We start from the raw sequence: 19226 nt of genomic DNA, 5'->3' as shown, positions 1-19226 counted from the left end.
CGTCACTCTTAACCTGGCCGCTAAACCAATCAAAACCGTGTAATTGCATAACACAATGATCCCGTTTTTAATTAATACAATTATTGAATATGTAATTAAAACATAAAGCACGCGTTATAATTTTATTAAAAATAAATAAATAAATAAATAAATAAATAAATAAACTCAAGAAAGTGCAGAAATTACTCTGAAGAATGTTCGTTGTTTAACAAAACTTTTTGGACGAATGCAGTCAGCTTGAGTGAGAAGTACTGTTCTATAAATGAGACAAACAAGTATTCCTTAGAATGTCTCTAGGACCTTACATTGCTCATAAATACCTGTTGGTCTTTAGTTTTGATTCTGTCACTTAAAGATGCTTCTGATGGCCGAATGTTTTACCCTGCATAGCTGCGGTTATTGGCCGCGCGAGAGTGTACGTATTGGCTTCGAAGCTTTGCTGCTTGTTCGCCCAAACTTTGCCATCGCCCAACGTAACATTAACAGCCCTCTAGCTACGCATGCTAGGAATGTTTGTGCTCCTCAATGAGCTGGTGATCCTTGATGTTTAATAAATTCTCCCAGCAATTATCGTGGAAATATTATGGAGAGTGGTAAGGAGAATACACATGTTGATAATCGGGACTAAAGGGATAAGGACGATAACGAGAGGAGTAATTAATCGTTGCGAAATGGAAGGCGTGCGAGACCTGTGCTGACTAAAAACCGAATTCGACGGCCTTTTAATTTGGAATTCCGTCGTGCGCACCTTCTACGAGCTCGTTACCATGGTTGGATGGCAAAGGATTTTCGTTACCATGACCTTGACGGATCGCTCAGCGTAGGACTGGGACTGACTTAGGAAAATACTTGAATTCTTACCCAGTCAAGAATCGGAGAGAAACAGGGCTATATGGAGAAGATAATGTGGAAATCAAAGACGCAGCACAACAGAACTGGCGGTTAGATTATGATTTTATTGAAGTGTTGACATATTTGAGTTGTTTTGCTTGAGGCAGCCTACGGACCAGCGACACAATCTCCGTGGGTCTCTATATTTCCAGCTTATAACTTGTTGCCTGGCATGCAGGCTGCCCCGAAAGAAAAGCGTCTTTACATTTAGCGCATACTAGCTAGGGAAGGTTAGGATTTTTTTTGCATCTAATCAATAATGCTACACAAAATCAACTCGTGCATGGATGGGACGGCGAAGAAAATGCCCGCGTGGTTTGGCTGGGAGTCTGGTACGGAACTCTTTCCATCGACGTTTCGAAAGGCAAAAATTATGCCATTTACTATTTAATAAGACAAATAATCAGCATAAAACTGTTGTTTGGGTTGATTCACAATCAAATCCGTGATCATTTTACTGAAAATAACTCAATTGTTCTTAAACAGAAAGGTGATAAGTAATTAATTTATTTAAGTAAGATAAAAATTACCTAACGTTCAGTTAGTGCCCGGCTAGCTCAGTCGGTAGAGCATGAGACTCTTAATCTCAGGGTCGTGGGTTCGAGCCCCACGTTGGGCGCTCTTATTTTATTTTTTTTTTTTGCTTGCCCGCCGCTGATGTGCTACATGCAAATATAGACTTGACTTCCACAGCCGTTTCTGTCCGGTTTCGCTCGCAAAGAATTCCCTGACTACTATTTAAAAAATAAGAATTTCAGCGCTTCCTCGGACGATATATGACACTGTCATGTTGGCCATGTCTTTGCTCGTTCTAGCGGGGCTAATATTTGCATTTTCTTCATCTCGATGAACAGTGTATGAAATATTTCGAGCCAGAGCCGCTTGAGCTATCGAAGACCGATCCAGCGGACATACGGTGCCGAGCACTTTTACTGTTTTAGCCGTCCGCAGGATCGAAGGTGAAACTCGCGGAAGTTGGCATCTTCTGTCAGTTGTTCGAAATTGCTTGTACTCAAGCAGATGATAATTACATAGGTAAACTTTTAGTGGTCTAGATCAATTTTATGATGTTGAAACTAGTCAACCCTAGCGACTGAGTAAGAACGCCGGATAGTCGCGTATACTGAAGCGTGACAATGTCACGCGTGACATTGTCACGCTGCAACTCCTTCGTGTACGCGGAACCGAAATTTATTACCATGTTCAAAAACCCAAACTTTGTTATGATGTTTTTAAATGCAACTTATCAACTTATATTTAAAGTCCCATATTTTAACCGAAAACATACTGTTTTAATTATTTATCTTAATAAGTACAATTAAAAACAATAATATAAAAAATCAGTTCAGTGTTCTTTGGAGGCGATCAAATAATTAGTTAAATAGCTAATAATAATAATAATAATAATAATTAGTGTGACGAAATCAAACCAAATGAACGTTTAAGGTATAATTAGAAGTCTTCATTTATTCGTGAACTCAATCGCACGTGCAGATACAACCTAAGCATGTAAATCAATTATTCGTTGACGTATATTTTCAGTTCTTCTCGCGCCATAATTTTCCTACGCGCACTTATGCCAACATCTATGTTTGGAAGGTGAAGGTAGGCAAAGTGCATCGCGTCTTCCGCTATTTTCGCCGCATGTCGGCTGCTTCCGATGAATGCCGAGCACTCGAGACGGCCGACCAGAGTGGCGGAGAAAATATTGACGAAGATCATACGAGCAGCGGATATGAAAATCCCGGTAACATCGAGGAAAGGACGAGCGAAAGCCAGGGATCCCGATCAAAAGATTATTTGCCGACGCTACCGCACCAAGAGCCTCATGATAACGCTGGCATGCTTCTTGCAGCGTATGGTTATGTATTGGGGGATTCACTAGGAAAAGGCTCGTACGCTGTCGTCAAGGTGGCTTTCTCGAAGAAACTGAAGCGACAAGTGGCAATAAAAATCATCATTAAAAAAAAGGCACCACAAGACTACATCACAAAGTTTTTGCCACGCGAGATCGCCGTCATGAAACAGCTCGACCACCCGAACATCATCGGACTTTACGAAGCCATCGAGACCAGCTCACGGATTTTTCTCGTCATGGACATGGCGGACGGTGGAGACCTGCTTGACTACATCAAAACGAACGGCGCGGTCGCGGAGAATGAAGCGCGAAGATTCTTCCAGCAGTTGGTCGACGCCTCCGAATACCTACACAATCTGGACGTGGTGCACAGGGATTTAAAATGCGAAAACATCTTGCTAGATCGTAACAAAAACATCTTGCTCTCGGATTTTGGTTTTGCGAGGACACAACCTATTCAGTATGACACAGGAACACGGAAATTGAGTTTGACGTTTTGCGGATCGTACGCGTATGCGCCGCCTGAAATTCTCCGCGGTATCGCATACGATGGAACACGCTCGGATGTGTGGAGTTTAGGCGTTGTTTTGTTTACAATGCTGTGTGCTAAGTTGCCGTTTGACGATTCGAATTTAAAGTTGCTTTTGGAACAGGTAAGAGGACAGCGTTTTTATTATTGCAGGGGGTGGAGTATCGAAATTTGTCCATACGACTTTCACTTGCGCATCTCGCATGTTACTTGTAAGTCTGGAATTCAGTAAAGGATAATTATAATTTCTGATCCAAAATTTTATCCAGTTTCATTCCTTTTAGAAACTGACATTTTTGCAAATTAGAATAAACTGAATCACCAATGGTCGAATGCGCGCGCTGAATCGCGCGCAGATACCCCGTATTTCCTTCTTCCGTTGAGAAGACGACCGGGGGAGCGGAACCCAATACGCGAGTACGGTTTTATCTGGGGAGGCTCCAACTAAACTTATTCTGAAATTAATGTAAATATATGAAACATATATTTTGAATTGCGGATGAAAGATCTAATAGAAGAAAGATCCTCGCAGTTACTACGCAACTTAAGCAGTTGCGAAAAGAAAGCCTGAAAAAAAATTCATGCTTTAACAGGATTCGAACCCATGAGTTGTGACCAGCCCCCAGTTAGCTTGATAGCTCAGTTGTGGGTTCGAATCCCGTTCAAGCCTGAATTTTTTTTCAGGCTTTCTTTTCGCAACTGCTTAAGTTGCGTAGTAACAGCGAGGATCTTTCTTCTATTTGATCTTTCATCCGCGGTTCAAAATACATGTTTCATATATTTACATTTATTTATTCATCCTTCACGGGTATATTACGAACTCGCAATTTGACCAGTTCCCAGTTGGCTTGATAGCTCAGTTGGTAGAGCACTGCACCGGCATCGCAGAGGTCAGGCATGGGTTCGAATCCCGTTCAAGCCTGAATTTTTTTTCAGGCTTTCTTTTCGCAACTGCTTAAGTTGCGCAGTAACTACGAGGATCTTTCATCTAGTTAAAATTATTCTTAGAACTTTGCACTTTCCAATACAGCTTTTACCAAAATGACATGTTTTACCCTTCTCCTTTCAAAGATTAGACCAAGGCTTATGTTTTCCATTGTCAAGTGCAATGCACCTTACCTTTGCTCTACGATTACTATCAGGAATTAACAGTTATTTTTGATATTGTTTCGTCTGCTAAGTTCGCTGCCTTCCAGGGAACGAAAGTTTTCAAATTTGTGTTAAAATACAAGTTGGCGCGCGTGCATGCCATACCAACAGTAGACAAACTTTTGGCGGACTACCCAAGCTACCCGTTTGCCAAAAAGAATTTGCCGACCTAACTTAAGTTTGCAGCCCTGCCTGCCCGCTTACGTTCCAGGCCTCGCTGCCTGCCCCACCCCCAAATGGGCGAGGACACTACTACGCATCTAAACAGGGGTGTCAATTTCACCGTCGTAGTTTGTGAAAGGGCAACGGAATCTAAAGCTTTTAGTGTTGCGAACCTTGGCAAATTAGACTGTGAGCGAAAAGGTTAGCAATTGAAAATTATTAATCCAAGTCACAGAAAGAGAAGCTACAAAAAGTGTATGAGCAGTACTTAAAAAGGTAAAGACTTGTATGAAGAGTCCTGCTGTACCAATAACAGATGGGATATTCTTTTGTCTTTTGAGTTATAAGAAATGACATTTTATTTTTAATGTGATGTTTGTGAAAGTAAACAGCGCCAAATCCGTTGACAAACGCAACGTATTGCCAACCATCTTGCTAATTTAGTGATATTATCTCCCTGATACGTACCTTACCATATGTGGGGCATGGTACAATGGCTCATATACCATGGCCGATAAGCCAATCAAATCCCTGGAATTATATTATGCAATCATCCAGTTTTTAATAATTTGCGATAAGAAACCTTTTATAATAAGTTCCTTGATAGCAGATTCAATTCTTCAGATACGTGATGCAGAAAGATTTCAAATATATAATATAAATAGGATTCGATTGTCAAATCTCTCTGTGATAGGAACACGGCCTTCGTAAAATTTGTTCGCCGCGCTGATGCCAATTTTTTGCGATATATTTCTATTTCATTAATTCCACAATGCAGCATTATTCTAGAATAAACCCTGTGTATCGTTCACACTTTCAATTGCTGCTAATTTCAATACGGTCTTTTGTTGAAGCTGCTCTCCGCTGAAAAACCTGTATTTGTTTACAAATTGTACCCACCGATTTACATTCCAGATATCGAGAACGGTTGTTTTTCCCAAGAAGAGAAACATTTCTGAGGAAGCAAAACATCTGATCTTGAAGATGCTTTGTGACGAGAAGGAGCGGATTGACATCCCCGGGATAAAGAATCACCCATGGTACGTCGGGAAGAAGATGGACGAATGGCTGAATAAGGATAACCAATCCATTGCTAAAGATAAGTCACGTGATTCGGGACTTGGAAACGAGACTGAAAGCGTCTCGCAAGAAATGAAGGATCGATAAGGAAAACAGGGAACTGGCACTCAAGTGAGAATTTATCAGAATAATGTGATCATCGGGGGAAAATTTTGTTGCGAATGCAGAGCAACAAAATATGTCCTTTCAGAAAACAGCCCCCTAAAGGTGTCGTTTTGTCATTTTTTCACTGAAAATGTGTTCCAGAATTGAAGGCGATGAGAAATGACCGGGGGATAACAGAGGACAGTCAGGGAAGTAGTGATTTTAGCAACGATCGGCCGGCAGACCAACATCTTCCATTTTTATGTCATCGGTTCTCAAAGAATACAGGTTCCAACCTTTGAAACCTTTGAAAGACTATGCGCATTTCATAATCTGAGGCAGTTTTAAGGGAAGAGAGATTAATGGACAGAAAGTAAGGGGAATTATCCATCTCGGCAACTTTGGTTGCAAAAACAGAGACTGCATGCCTTGCTTTTGAAGTAAGCTTCAGGTTCTTTCTACATGCGTATTTCGAGCTGACGAAGTCAAACGGGAAGAGGTGCTGGGGTGGATTAAGCTCGCGTTTGAGTAGCGAACAACTACACTGCTTGATTAGCTAACCAGTTCAGAACGATGGTTTATTTATAACCAGAACTGAGTTTATAGCGGCGGAAAGCAAAGAATGACGCAGTAGCTAGCGCGAGTCACAGCGCGGAGGCAAGAAAAATGAATATTGTCAGTGAAAAAAAGCGTAGAAGCGCAAAGATTTATAGCTTGAGACTGCACTCCAATGCGGAAACAATTACTTTGACAGGCAATTCCAGGAAAGCTAAAGGATGATGTCTGCTCTGTAAACCAGGAGTACGTTTTAATCGCACGTCAATAAAGACAATTAATTCGGGCTTATTTTGGTAATTTGCTCCATTAAACCGAAGAATTCTCTACAATCTGGGGTACGCTGTACGTGCACTAGGACACTACAGCGAGAAAAGATAGAGGTGAAATTCTATTTCTGTTCGTACCTTATTCGCAGTCATGACGACTGTATAAAATGTTTGCCTTCTGCAAATTTTGTGTATGCCGCCAACCTTAAAGGTCATTTCTCGCCTTAAGGCTTTCATTGGTTAGGGTTGGGTAAATGTGGAACTTGGTATTGTGTTACCTCCTAGCTAAAATTGGGTAGGTATATGGTTCTTAAGGGAGCCAATAAGGCCCATCAGTGTATTTTTTGAGAAAGAAACGCCAGGGCACAGGAATACTCGGAAAAAAATCCGAGTACTTCCAATAGTTTTCAATTCTAACAGTATGTAGGATGTTTGTCACCTAGTTTAATGCCCTAGCTCCCACGAGTCTCCTGTAGCTCAGTGGTAGAACGTCCGAACTAGTAATCGGAAGGTCATACTGATAAGCAGTCGACGGGTGTTGGGAGAAGGCGGAGTTTTCTTACGCGTACGACATTGTCATCGAATGATGAAAGCATTTTCTAATTTAATCGCAAGCTCAAAACATATCATCACATGTCTTTCAATACATGTATTAATGTAGTGTTTTTGTGTACCTCTTTTCATCCTTAAACGAAGAGGGAGGGGCTGTTTACATGGAGGAAGGACGATCCTGGCTGTGGAAAGATCGTAGAAGGCGGATCGTTGTAGCGTCATATGTTTTCTGTATTCAGTTTGCATGCAAAAGATTGTACTTGGTACTAGCGCTAGGATCTCTCCTTCCTAGCTGAGAGATAGGAAGATCCTAGCAACATGTAAATTGCCTTCGCTCGGAAGGTCCTAGTACTAGGGACAAGAAAAATAAACATGGCGGTGGCCGGGCGTTCAGCTGCTAAAGGCCGACAAGATCGTCTTGCTTTCATCCTCCACTTGTTAACCACCCCGTCCGAAATTTCTGTACGTAAATCAAAGGAATAGTTCTTTCGCCTTCTAGGATCTTCCCAGTGCTATGATCTTCCTTTCTGTATGTAAACAGCCTCTGAGATGAAACTCATCCCGGGATGAAACTTGTCCTAAAGTTTATTAGAGTGAGCTTGATTGGCCATTCGTAAGACGAATTGTCAAAGGACACACTCAAAGTACTATAGTCTGATAGCTTATAGAGACACGATATAATTTCAATACATATTTCCTATTCTGGTGGCTGTAAATCACTAAAGATATATTTTGATCGTTCGGTGTGTGTGAAAGTAGAATCGTATTGTACTACAAGTGTCTTGCGTAACCAACAGAAGAACAACATGGTCTTGTCATGTAGATTATTCCAACAACAGCTCCAATCAGAAAAACAGCCACAATCGCCAGCATAACGATAGCCAGTATTTTCCATCTAAAGTTGGAGAAGAAAAAGGAAAATAATTTGTTTTGCACACTAGTTCCAAATTAAAGATTTCCCCCAAAAACTAACCTGAAGATAAAACGTTCGATGAAATTTGATCCTCGCGTATTTGTCTGATGAAAAGCAAATCAACCAGCTCGCCTTAGCTTTCAACCACTGAATCGCATCCACCGTTCATGTATTGGTTGCCTTAATTTAATGTTGAAACAAAAAGTACAAAGCAGTACTTTCCTATGGGACAGTTTATTATGTTGTACATGGTTGGTTTTAACTTTTGAGTCTGTGGATCCCCTCCTTAAGTGTGACCCTCAGACACTTGGTCCAAGCGCCAGGATCTTCCTAGTTGAGAGATAGGAAGATCCTATCACCATGTAAACTACCTTCGCTCGGAAGATCCTAGTACTAGGAACAGGAAAAACAAACATGACGATGGCCCTCAGATATCTTGCTGTGCAAGGTGGTTGCAGCTTTTGTGTCTATTTCTGAAACCCATAAGGTGTGACCATTCCAACGAAACTTTTCAAGTGAAATTTTCTCTTCCCGCTGTTTGTTCTGCTGTATGATGTAAATGGTGCCCCAAATGTTTTTCTTTAATGGATGCTAATTGCGCTCTTACAGTTGTTAAACTTGTACTCTGCAACTTATCAGATGTAAAGAGTCAACGAACTTACGCATTACAGTCCGGCTGGGGTTGTGTCGGTTTCATCGTTTTACTCTTGTAGAAGAGGCACTCACGTGAACTCGGGTGGTCAGCACACAGAAGATGTTCCACATCACTATCAAAAATTAAAAAAAAAGTTGATTGAATGAGTGGATCTTGGGGCGCACATCTGGCAACCCCTGCAGATTTTGCAGGAGCGGATGACATCATCACCAACTTGGCAAAGGAGAGAGAGCCTGGTGACATCGAACGCACTCTCTAATCTTTGATTATTATTATAATTATTATTATTATTATTATTATTATTATTATTATTATTATTATTACACCGTGGGCCTTGAGCTTTTCATAAGCAAAAACTAAATTTTCATTTTAATATATAGAGGTTCACTGAATGGCATGTCAGTGAGAGTTCATTTCGTGAACGAATTCTTATTTCAATTATTCAGTGAAATTCAGTAAGCAGCTAGTGTTGGTAGAGTTTTAAATCCATGTTGCAGATAGGTTAAAATGACTTAAACCTATACTCCGATGTCTAAAAATGTTATGCTTACCGAAAACTGTTTGTTTGTTGTTTTTTCCAGTTAGATTAAAATAGTTGGTTCGTTAGTTTTAGATTGTTTTTTGTTTTTGCTTCTAATTCCTTGGACCTCCAAGGTAACAGTTTTGGACCTACTATATACCTTCCACATTACATGGTCAAAGCTCAAATGCTGTTTATTACCATGTTATATTTATGGTGATAGTAGAAGTAGGGGGGGGGGGGGGGAGGGAGAGGGTGTTGGGCTTAGAGGCAGAAATTGATCCCCTTTTCCAGGTTGAGTATCTAAGGTATAGCTGACTTAGTAAACGTTTAGTCCTTTCCCTAACTTTCCTTTAAAGATGTCGCTGATTCTCCAACACAGTTACCCTCATTTCGCTGGCAACCGTGAAACCCTCCCACTAAGTGTATTTCTGTCTAGCAAAACCTGTCAGTCAGCTTACATGTTCTATAAGCTTTCGTAGAAAGTTAAACTAAACTTGCTTTTGTAAAGGGAACTAAAATCTTCAATCGGTGTAGCTTACTCTGGGTCATCATAACATGTGGTTTTTATCCCCCGATGTTTGGCATCGTCTTGTAATAGCTTGATAGAACCATTTCCACAGCTTTCTCTGCAACAGTCCAGCGTAGAAATTTGTCAGAAAGATAAAAGTAATGGTGAATGGAAATGTCAAACCAAACAACACTAATAAGGAGGTTTTGTTGGCAGAAAGCGGCTAGACATCACAAGAAGTGCTCATGCTCTTAACTTGTTCATTTGTACACCAACGCTAGACAATTTTCTGTATGCTTTCGTGGAGTTAAAGGCTATGGGTATTAAACTGAGTCGCAGTTTATATCACTTAGTTTCTTATGTAGACGTTCTTTGGCTAGTTGCGTCACGCACTCTTCCTGTATATGCAGCTTTCAACTACTGCTGGGAGGATAACTAACTCTTTCAGTCTTGTTTTATTATTATCATCATCATCATCGTCGTCATCATCATCACCATCAGCATCAAAAATAGAGAAAACAATTGATGTCCTAAGAAAATTAGTAGAAGACACACGCTAGTCTACTGCGCAGCCGTTCTGTGGGTCGCGATGGAAAGAATTGCGTAGGTGACCATAGTAGGTGCATGAATAAATGTGATTCCCTTTCACTTACAGGAATGGGATTCCAATGCTGTGCATCACAAGTACAATAATCTCCGTAACCGCCTCTGTGCGCATGTTTGGTAGCTCGAACTTTCCGAAATAACTGAAAAATAGGCAATTAAAGAAAGAAAGAATGAATGATTGAATTGAATGAATGAAAACCAAAATGAACGAATGGATTGAATAAATGAAAAAAATGAATGAATGAATGAATGAATGAATGAATGAAGGAAGGAAGGAAGGAAGGAAGGAAGGAAGGAAGGAAGGAAGGAAGGAAGGAAGGAAGGAAAGAAGGAAGGAAGGAAGGAAGGAAAAAAAAAGGCAAAGACAACCTCAATACTTAGCTAATTATTGCTCTTGGATGCGAGAGTGACAAAGCAAACAAATGACTTTAATTTGAACTGTTTTAATAAAGTTATCTCCGTTGTCGTAAAGAGAACGTCTGGATCGTTGATAAAATTAAGCTTATACACGACATGATTTATTCAACATTGCTTCCTAAACCCTGCTAACTTTTGTATGTGTATCAGCCTTCAAAATTTTAGTAAGGATGTACGGTCCAAAGGTCGCTTATTAATAAGGTTACCTTGAGCACCAGTGGCACTTTCCAATCACTAGAGCAGGTTCACACGAATGGCGCTATGTATGCCTTCAATTTTTATGACGGAACCATGGTGCAGTACCACACAAAAAGCAACCAGTAAAATAATAACGCTGTCCTTATTGGATAGGTAATTTGCGAATAAAGTCCAATGATAAATCGCCAGTGTTCTCACTTGGTCTTACAACTCGAGTGTTAAAAGTGGGGTGAAATATCAGGTTTGTCCGCAGTTTAGTTGGGGGCAGAAGTTGGTTTTCATTTGAGTGACCAATCACAACAGACGTAAACAGCGCAGTAAACCAATCAGAATTTGAAGCAAATACGTGTTACCGGCGTGATTCGCGCGAAAACGTCTGTGACCAATCATAAAACGTCAGGTAAGCCAAACCAAAGGAAACGCGAAATAACTTTCGACAGTCGATTGAAGATTACTCTGATGCTTTATCTGACTTATTTTGACCAATCGCAGGCGAAAATAGTTAATGGATGACAGAAAATCATACCTTCCTCTCCTATAAGCTGGGGTAGGATATCCAGAGTCGTTGTAGCGTGTTCCATTCACGATGATACGAACAACTCCGCTTGATTTAGCTGCAAACTACAACAAAGAAAAACAACAACAATAAAACAAAACGCGAACAAATGTATAATTTGTATCACTTCTTTGTTACAGAAAAAGCATTTTTAAAAATGTCTTTTAACTGGGTGTTGTTTATTGTTCTCTACTCTATTTTATTTATTTCACTTGCATCTATTCATCATCTAAGGATATATTATGAACTCTCAAAACAACCAGTTCCCAGTTGGCTTGATAGCTCAGTTGGTAGAGCACTGCACCGGCATCGCAGAGGTCATGAGTTCCAATCCCGTTCAAGCCTGAATTTTTTTAGGCTTTCTTTACGCAGTTGGTCGAGTTGCGAACAACACTCTGACTGTCTTTCATTGATTAATTCTTCCATCTGCATTGATATATGACTTCCTGTACTTCACTTCCATCGATACCCTTTCCAGGCAAAAATGTGTGAGAGGAATACACTGCTCCAATTAGGCATGTTCTTCAATTTTGGGAGATCCCTCACTTATTTGCGCATGCGTGATTACGTAGCAAGCACGTGATATTTAAATTTATTCTGGCATACCCTTTTAGATGATGTGTACAAAAGTCATTGGCTGTGTCCCGTTTTGATTGAATTTAATAATTTATTTGAGTGGACTTCAAGAAGAACTTTGTCAAATAGCAAAAAAAAAAAAAAAAAAAACGGTGGGAACAAACCACAAGACAACCATAACCCTACTGGAAAAACAGTTAATTACACTTTCTACTCACTCTGGAGGAGGCCAGTCCCCAAAAAGGCGTAAAGTAATCGCAATAGTCTGGGCATGAAGAATAGTTAATACCATCAGATTTGTTGCTTTGAGTCCCGCACCATGCTAATCCGCTTGCCATCCACCTGTTGCAGAAAATTCAATCCCACAGACGATAAGGCCCCGTCCATACGCATGCATTTTAAGTCGTTTCAATCTTGGGAGATCCGTCACTCATTTGCGCGTGTGTGATCACGTGTCACACACGTGATATTTAAATTTGTTCGGTCGTACACTTTTAGATGACGTGTACAAAAGTAATTGGTTGTGTCACTTGAAAATGGGGATTTTTAAAACGCAATGGTTTTTGCCACTGTACACGTATGATTGTTTTTATTTATTTTATTATCAATTTATTGATTAATTAATTGAAGTGCTTATTAATCTTACCCCGCCATCGTATCTTCCAGTGTCGTGTACCTGGTGTCAAAATCCGAGTACAAATGCGCCTCCTTGTATGTTCCAGACCAAAAGAGACTCTTGGAATAGAGCAAGAAGGATAAATGCATACTTAGTAAAGAAAGCTTCAAGCATTTAGCCAACAGCTTAAAACAGCTAAACCTAACGGATGCACGAGCTTATCATGATTACTGAGAGCCTGATATAAGAAGGATTTCTAGCGTCTGAGATTCGGAAATTTACTTTCACTTGAGTGGACATTTTTAAGACATTTATCCAGGCTAGAACCCCAGGCCGAGGGTACTCTCTTATATAAGCTATATGGTTATGCGTCGCTGTGAAGGGCATGGGTTTCAGGCCATTTAGTCTTGATTAGGGTATAGAAATCAGAGTTTTGGTCTAGATAGAAAAAAGTATCATTTTTCCAGGAAACTGATCAATTGCTTGAAGAACTTAGTCTAGACTAGGTTTTTGCCGGCAATTGATACTTAAAAAACGTGTTTTAGTTGTCGTTGTATTAGGGTCTGAATGGGGTTAACCGACTAGCGACAAAGGGCGAAAAATATAACTGACTACCGGCAAAACGAAAAAAAATATATCGATTAGCGACTGGTAAATACTAACCGACAACCGTCATTGTCCGACATTGTAGGGATGTTTGTCAGTAAGAAAGAACAGCATTTTTTATTTGTTTCTAGCTTAGGAAATGTCCAAATCCTTTGGTGGGCTCTATTTCACCAAATTCAGTTAATTATAGAATTTCCTGTCAACTGGGAGAAGCGGGCGCTCATTCCTGAACTCTGACTGCCCACGAGACTTCCAGCTGTACATGGTCGTATTTTCGCTGCGCCATTCATACGGTCCAGCCATGACTGGAATTATAAAAGTCATCGTAAGTTTCTTTCTAAAAGGTGAAGAGGTTGCAATCGAACGCCAGCGTAGCCGGGTTCCAGTGGACAAAGAAAAAACGTAACGGAGTCTTTGAGTTAAAAAAAAAAAAACAAAAACAAAAAAACATCTAACAGAATTAGTATTTTTTTTTTTTTTTTTTTGCACGCCTGGTAAAATAGTCAGTGGGTAAATGCGAGAACTTTGCTATAGTAAGAGATGGACAGTGACAACTTGAACTCCCAAATTTAATATCGCATGAAGGCAGCAGTGAGCTCAATGGTAAGTGTAGAACGTTCTATCAGTTTTATTGGCAGCGGCGGAGTTTGACGTATCACTGTAGTTCTGTAGTTCTTAAAGTATCAGCCTTAAAAATTAACGTGGTTCACCATTGGTTCCACGTCGTTCATTTGCTGTTTATAACATAGCGCGCGTGCATCCTAATCTAATTCCTATTGGCGTCATCATGGTACATTTCTCAACATACGCACGGCCGTGTGCCCATCCGATGACGTGTGCAAGTCAGATGGGGGAAGCATGCGCGCGCTGTGTTCTTAAAAAAACGTTTACAGAGAGACAACACCATAAAAGATCTATATTTATAAGAGCATGAAGCTTAATGAAACGTTAAGATTAAACCGATATGAGAAACCATCTTCCCCTTTTGTTTTTTATGGAGAATTTTGTAATTTATCTGGAACAAAAACTGTTTTCCAGGAATCATTTACTTTATTTTCACTATGTTATAAAAGAATTGGTTCATGCTTTTAGCTGTGCGTATATCGAGTTATGGATGCACTTGCGAAGTTTGGAGAGCACTCAAGAAGCTAGAGTTGCTCTCGGCTACGCCTCAAGCAACTCTTACGCTTCTCTCGTGCTCTCCAAACTTCCCGCGTGCATCCATAACTCGATGTACGCACGCTAAGCATGAAACAATTCTTAATTTTCGTGAACAGAATATTTCTATACACTAGTACTGTCCATTTTTCATGACGTTCGAGACGATTTATCGTTTACTTCAATAGAGGATAATGGGATAGAGAAGCTGGAGTTTGTAGATTTCACTATCGGACGTTTAAATCAGTGTTCGTGGACGTCTCGGAAAAAAGACTCTCGTCACTAAAAGTAATCTACGTATCCCAAAGGCTACAGTGGGAGTTTTTCTCTCTGTCCAATTAACCTCTCTCGATTACTTCGATGCCCTGTAATCGATCGACAGGAAAACAAATTCACATTCACCTTTCTGTGATTTTATCAGTGCTAGGTTCGCAAACAAAGGCGGAATAAACGATCAAGTTGCTTAAGCAAACCGGAGTTAATGAGCTTCGAGTGCAATCAATGATGAATTATTGGAAGTTTTGCACTTCGTATAGTGTCGCTGAATTACATAAGAAATGTGAATAATTAACTTGCACTTTTACTCATTAACTGAGATTTACCGACAACCGACAAAGATCGAAAATTCAAAATGACAACCGACGAAATAACGAAATTTTAACCGACAACCGACATGTGGACCTCTCCAATTCAGACCCTTTTGTATACGTAGAAGATTTTGGCTAGGCTGTGATAGTGACCGCGTTTCTGGAAAATACCGAGTCTGGGGTAGGGTTGGGATTTTTGGTCTTTAGTATAGGGTTGCAAAATGCAGCTGAACTTGGTCTGTTCATATTCCCAGCGGCAGTTGCAGGCCCCCACCCAAACATTTTTAGAGTACCCCCCCGGGGCTACAACCCTTTTGTACAGCCCGCAAAAAAGCACCGCTCAGTAGTTAAACGTTTGAATGACCACCGCATCAACATCATCGACAGACGCTAAAATTAGAACCAACTTTGGGAGTGTATTAGTGTAAAGTACAAACAGGAAAGTACTGTTCAGTAACTTTCATTTGAATGCAACTTTACAAAAATTTCACCAGCAGACTCGAAAGCTCGAAACTTTCTTGATAAACAAAGTAATTAAATTATGTAAATTTGCATAGAGCATTAATAATCTATTATGATGATCAATGCGCTTTACATTATGGGAACACAAGACGGAATTGGAATTTGAAAATATTGGTTTTTGAGGAGTGGGGAAAACTGGAGTACCCGGAGAGAAACCTCTAGGAGCGAGGACGAGAACCAACAAGAAACTCATCACATCACATCGCCATCCCTGCTCCCCAAACTCCTGCCCAACTTAGTTAAGTATTGCTCCTACTTTAAATAATTCATAACGCAATTTGATCGCAGTATGTTAAGAAAGAAAAACAAATGAAAATAAACAGAAAAAGGATTTTCAATTTAAATATTTCTTGTATTAGTTCGTAGCCGTGACGATATGTGAGTCATTTTTCTTTAATATCTTCAAGATGTCTTTAGATAGTTCCGCGTGACTTGAATGTCTAATCATTTGGAGTTCATTTGACTTGCCAGACGATGTTTATTTTCAAGATGTTGCTATCCTTGAAGCAAGTCAGTTCCGAAGCAATTTGGTATGCAACTTTCAAATTTGTACTTCGGCGCACAAAAGGGGTTTCAAAACTCTACATCCCGGAACTCATTTGTTATTGTGGCTCAATTGTGCGGGCACAATATAAATACCTTCAGTTATCTATTTAATGCTAACCTTGTTCGGTTTGACTATATCCATGCCGACTTCGTCAAAGTAAGGTTTGTAATCTTGGAATGAAGTGTTGCACGGATTTTTGTAGGCGAAAGCTGTGTGAAATATCTCCCAGATTTTCGTACAATTTTTACCGGAAACCTCGCGCTTCCTCTGTTGGAACTCCCAACACCGACCGACAAAAATGTCCTTCAAGTGTGGAGTTGAACCTTGAGATCCTTCAGCACAACTTACCATAACCGAGCAGAGTACAGCTGTTACGAGTAACACGCGTGCTTGAGCCATATTTCTCAGGATAAAGTGATATTGCTTTGCATTGTATATTTTATCATGAGTCGGCGGAGTGTCAGTACAATTTAGGAACTACAATCAATGTCACGACATAATTGGATCATGTGACATGTTTTCTCCAGTTGTCACGAAGTGGTCACGTCCAAAGCGATCGAAAATTCTTGGCTTAATTAGACTTTCTCAAAGTCGCTCGTTCGCTTCTCATTGAATGAGCTCTTGCTCGCTCGCTAAAGATCTAACGATCGCGCTTCGCGCTTCTAAGCAAGGTGCACGATCTGAGCTCGAAGTCTATTCTAGCTTATTCTTGGCTTTAAGGTCGGCACACCCGAACGGACTAGTCGCAGGGACTTGTTTCAGGTTGGGACGGGTCTCGGGGACAAGTCCCTTAAAGGGTTTACACGCGGGGACCTGTTACACATCGAAAGAGCAAAATTTCGGGCGCTTTCACTTAAATCTAGGGAAGCGTAGAGGCGAAAAAGTGAAACCGAAGTTACTAAATTTTAAAACCACAAAACATTGAAATACATGTATAAAATAAAATTAGTCAGTCATTAACAATTTCACTTAACTATAAAAAATTGCGATAAAATATTTCTTAAAATCATTTTATTGAGATTAAAAAACTTTGATAAAAAACGACGACGTTTCGACGTTAGCTAAACGTCAAATGTTATCAAGTCAAAATATGTTCGTTAGTTGCATTTACAATTTCGAAAAGGTTTCTTTTAGAGTTCGGTATACTAATGATTCAGAACAGAAAAACAGCAGCTATTCAAACAAAGCCTAAATACATACAAAACTTATATTAAATACTTACTTGTTCAACCTCACCGTCGGCTGCCATCTTGAAACGGAGTTCGTAACGGGTTATGGGAGAGCGATTAGTTTATTTTCATTTGGTCGCAGGGACTTGTCCCACGAATATTTTACACGCAGGGACCAGCATAATTTGAGGGGACACGTCCCGGGGACTTGTCCAAGGAATTCAAACCATGTTTGAATTCGTGGGACAAGTCGCAGGGACCAAATTAAATTTTTTGATGGAATGAATAGTTCACACGAAGGGATTTGGTCCCCGGGACTAGTCCCTCCGTCTGTGCCGACCTTTAGTACAACCTGGGACCTTAGTATTACTAGCCCCCCCCCCCCCCCCCCTCACGCAGTTGTTTTTAGGGGACTCGTATTAACTCACAAGCGACTGCGTGGGAGCCTATGGTTTTACGTGCGTAAAAGACAAAACAAAAATTGCTGTCGCTTTCAAATATGACGCACCATATCTGATACCATAAATATGTAGATACTGTATTTCCTCAAATAAGCGCTCACGCTCTAACAATCGCCCTCCCCCGAAAAAGCGCCCACCCCCTTTACCATAATGTCAAATATTTAGATCAAGTGTAGTATCTGTTCTTCCATTTCGGGGTCCAGATGCATATTACACTTGATCTTGCATACTGCATTGTGCTCCGTTCGGACACGCCGTTAAGATGGGCTGTTAACCCATAGTGCCTTCGGGCATGGGCAGTTCACTTGAAGCATTCTAGGCCAAATAATTTTGCGTTTTTGTTGGGTTTATCCCCTGTTGATTCTTTTTATTTTTGGTCTATTTTTCCTTAGGTCCCATAGAGGTTGGTTGGGGGAGTGAGTTATCGGGCGGGCATTCTTCGGTGGGTTTCCCCGGTCATAATTTTCGCTTTCTACCGAACAAATCTATAGTCGTATTTTTCTTTTTGCTAAACACACCTTGACGATGGGAGGTTAAATCGCGTTAACTCAACCTTGACGATTGGCAGTTAAATCGCGTGGACTCATACAATTTGGACGAGTTCCGTCTTACCAGAAAACCTCTGTACTGATCTTATGTTCGAGATATCATTGTAACCCAGAGTTAACCTCAGTGAAACTTCTGCCATAACAGTCTTCGGACGTCAATCAGTTTTGTCACGCAAGTGCGATATTAAAGCTTCAACCAAGATTTCAACCAAGTAGACTCCAAGATTTCAACCAGTTAACATTATGCCAACAGTCATGGAACTTTGGATAAACTTTGGATAAACAGATCATTCAACAGATCTCAACCAGTTGACAAACAGTCACGGGACTTTGGATAAACTTTGTCATGGATAAACTTCATGGATCAATTAAATCTGGATTAATAATTTTTGGAAATTTGGACTGGACACGGTTTCGAATTTGAACACTCATGGATTACCGGCGGCGACCTTGCTAGCGAACAGGATTGACTTTAAAAAAATTGTAAAAACTCACTAGTTCAACAAGTTAATATTGAACCAATTGTGAACCCATAAACATGTAAAATAAAGGCTACGACAACAGCGGCCGAAAAAAAAAAAGAAGAAGAAGAAGAAGAAGAAGAAGAAGAAGAAGAAGAAGAAGAAGAAGAAGAAGAAGAAGAAGAAGAAAAGGAAAAATTAACGTCCCCCAACCCCCTCACTTTCTTAAATCAGCAGGGTTAGACCGACTTTAAGGCTTTACACAAGTTCTCTTGGAAGAAAAGAGGAATCCCTTTTAAGGCCTAATAGATCAAGAGGAATAGGACGATCTGCATATCATTGACGAGGATGATCTCGAGGATGATGAGATGATAACCGATATTTATAAACATGCATATCGATACATCTGTGTGTAAACTGTATAATGGGACTACGGTACGCTTGATTACCAACCAGTTTTACAGTGCAAC

General features: G+C 40.3%; 2 protein-coding genes and 1 non-coding gene across 3 annotated transcripts; 2 read left to right on the top strand and 1 right to left on the bottom strand.

Moving 5' to 3' along the window:
• Positions 1-1437: 1437 nt before the first annotated feature.
• On the top strand, positions 1438-1510 carry Trnak-cuu (transfer RNA lysine (anticodon CUU)). The gene has a single exon. It is a non-coding gene; the product is annotated as a tRNA-Lys (tRNA).
• Positions 1511-2371: 861 nt separating this feature from the next.
• Positions 2372-5895, top strand: LOC146469458 (testis-specific serine/threonine-protein kinase 3-like). Its single transcript, XM_085123478.1, has 2 exons — positions 2372-3402; positions 5505-5895. The coding sequence occupies exons 1-2, from the start codon at positions 2536-2538 to the stop codon at positions 5754-5756; spliced, it is 1119 nt and encodes a 372-aa protein (XP_084979604.1). The 5' UTR covers positions 2372-2535; the 3' UTR covers positions 5757-5895.
• Positions 5896-7755: 1860 nt separating this feature from the next.
• On the bottom strand, positions 7756-16612 carry LOC146469457 (ADP-ribosyl cyclase/cyclic ADP-ribose hydrolase-like). The gene is made up of 8 exons (XM_085123477.1): positions 16235-16612; positions 12728-12816; positions 12300-12423; positions 11476-11570; positions 10382-10474; positions 9760-9846; positions 8705-8809; positions 7756-8024 (listed from the first exon to the last, which is right to left on the bottom strand). Exons 1-8 carry the CDS (start codon positions 16514-16516, stop codon positions 7901-7903), a joined length of 999 nt encoding a protein of 332 aa, XP_084979603.1. The 5' UTR covers positions 16517-16612; the 3' UTR covers positions 7756-7900.
• Between the last annotated feature and the right edge of the window lie 2614 nt (positions 16613-19226).

Source organism: Pavona decussata, unplaced genomic scaffold, assembly GCF_977016875.1.
Source record: "Pavona decussata unplaced genomic scaffold, jaPavDecu1.1 SCAFFOLD_124, whole genome shotgun sequence".
In the NCBI taxonomy this organism is placed as follows: domain Eukaryota; kingdom Metazoa; phylum Cnidaria; class Anthozoa; order Scleractinia; family Agariciidae; genus Pavona; species Pavona decussata.
This window is presented reverse-complemented; position numbering and strand designations above follow the sequence as displayed.

Bases quoted from the DNA above. Each gene is read 5' to 3' on its own strand.
- LOC146469458 (XM_085123478.1), top strand. From the start codon at position 2,536: ATGTCGGCTGCTTCCGATGAATGCCGAGCACTCGAGACGGCCGACCAG. The intron at 3,403-5,504 runs GTAAGAGGACAG...TTTACATTCCAG, and splicing joins TAAAGTTGCTTTTGGAACAG to ATATCGAGAACGGTTGTTTT.
- LOC146469457 (XM_085123477.1), bottom strand. From the start codon at position 16,516: ATGGCTCAAGCACGCGTGTTACTCGTAACAGCTGTACTCTGCTCGGTT. The intron at 12,424-12,727 runs GTAAGATTAATA...TTTCTGCAACAG, and splicing joins CTGGAAGATACGATGGCGGG to GTGGATGGCAAGCGGATTAG. The intron at 8,810-9,759 runs GTAAGCTACACC...AATTTTTGATAG, and splicing joins ACATGTTATGATGACCCAGA to TGATGTGGAACATCTTCTGT.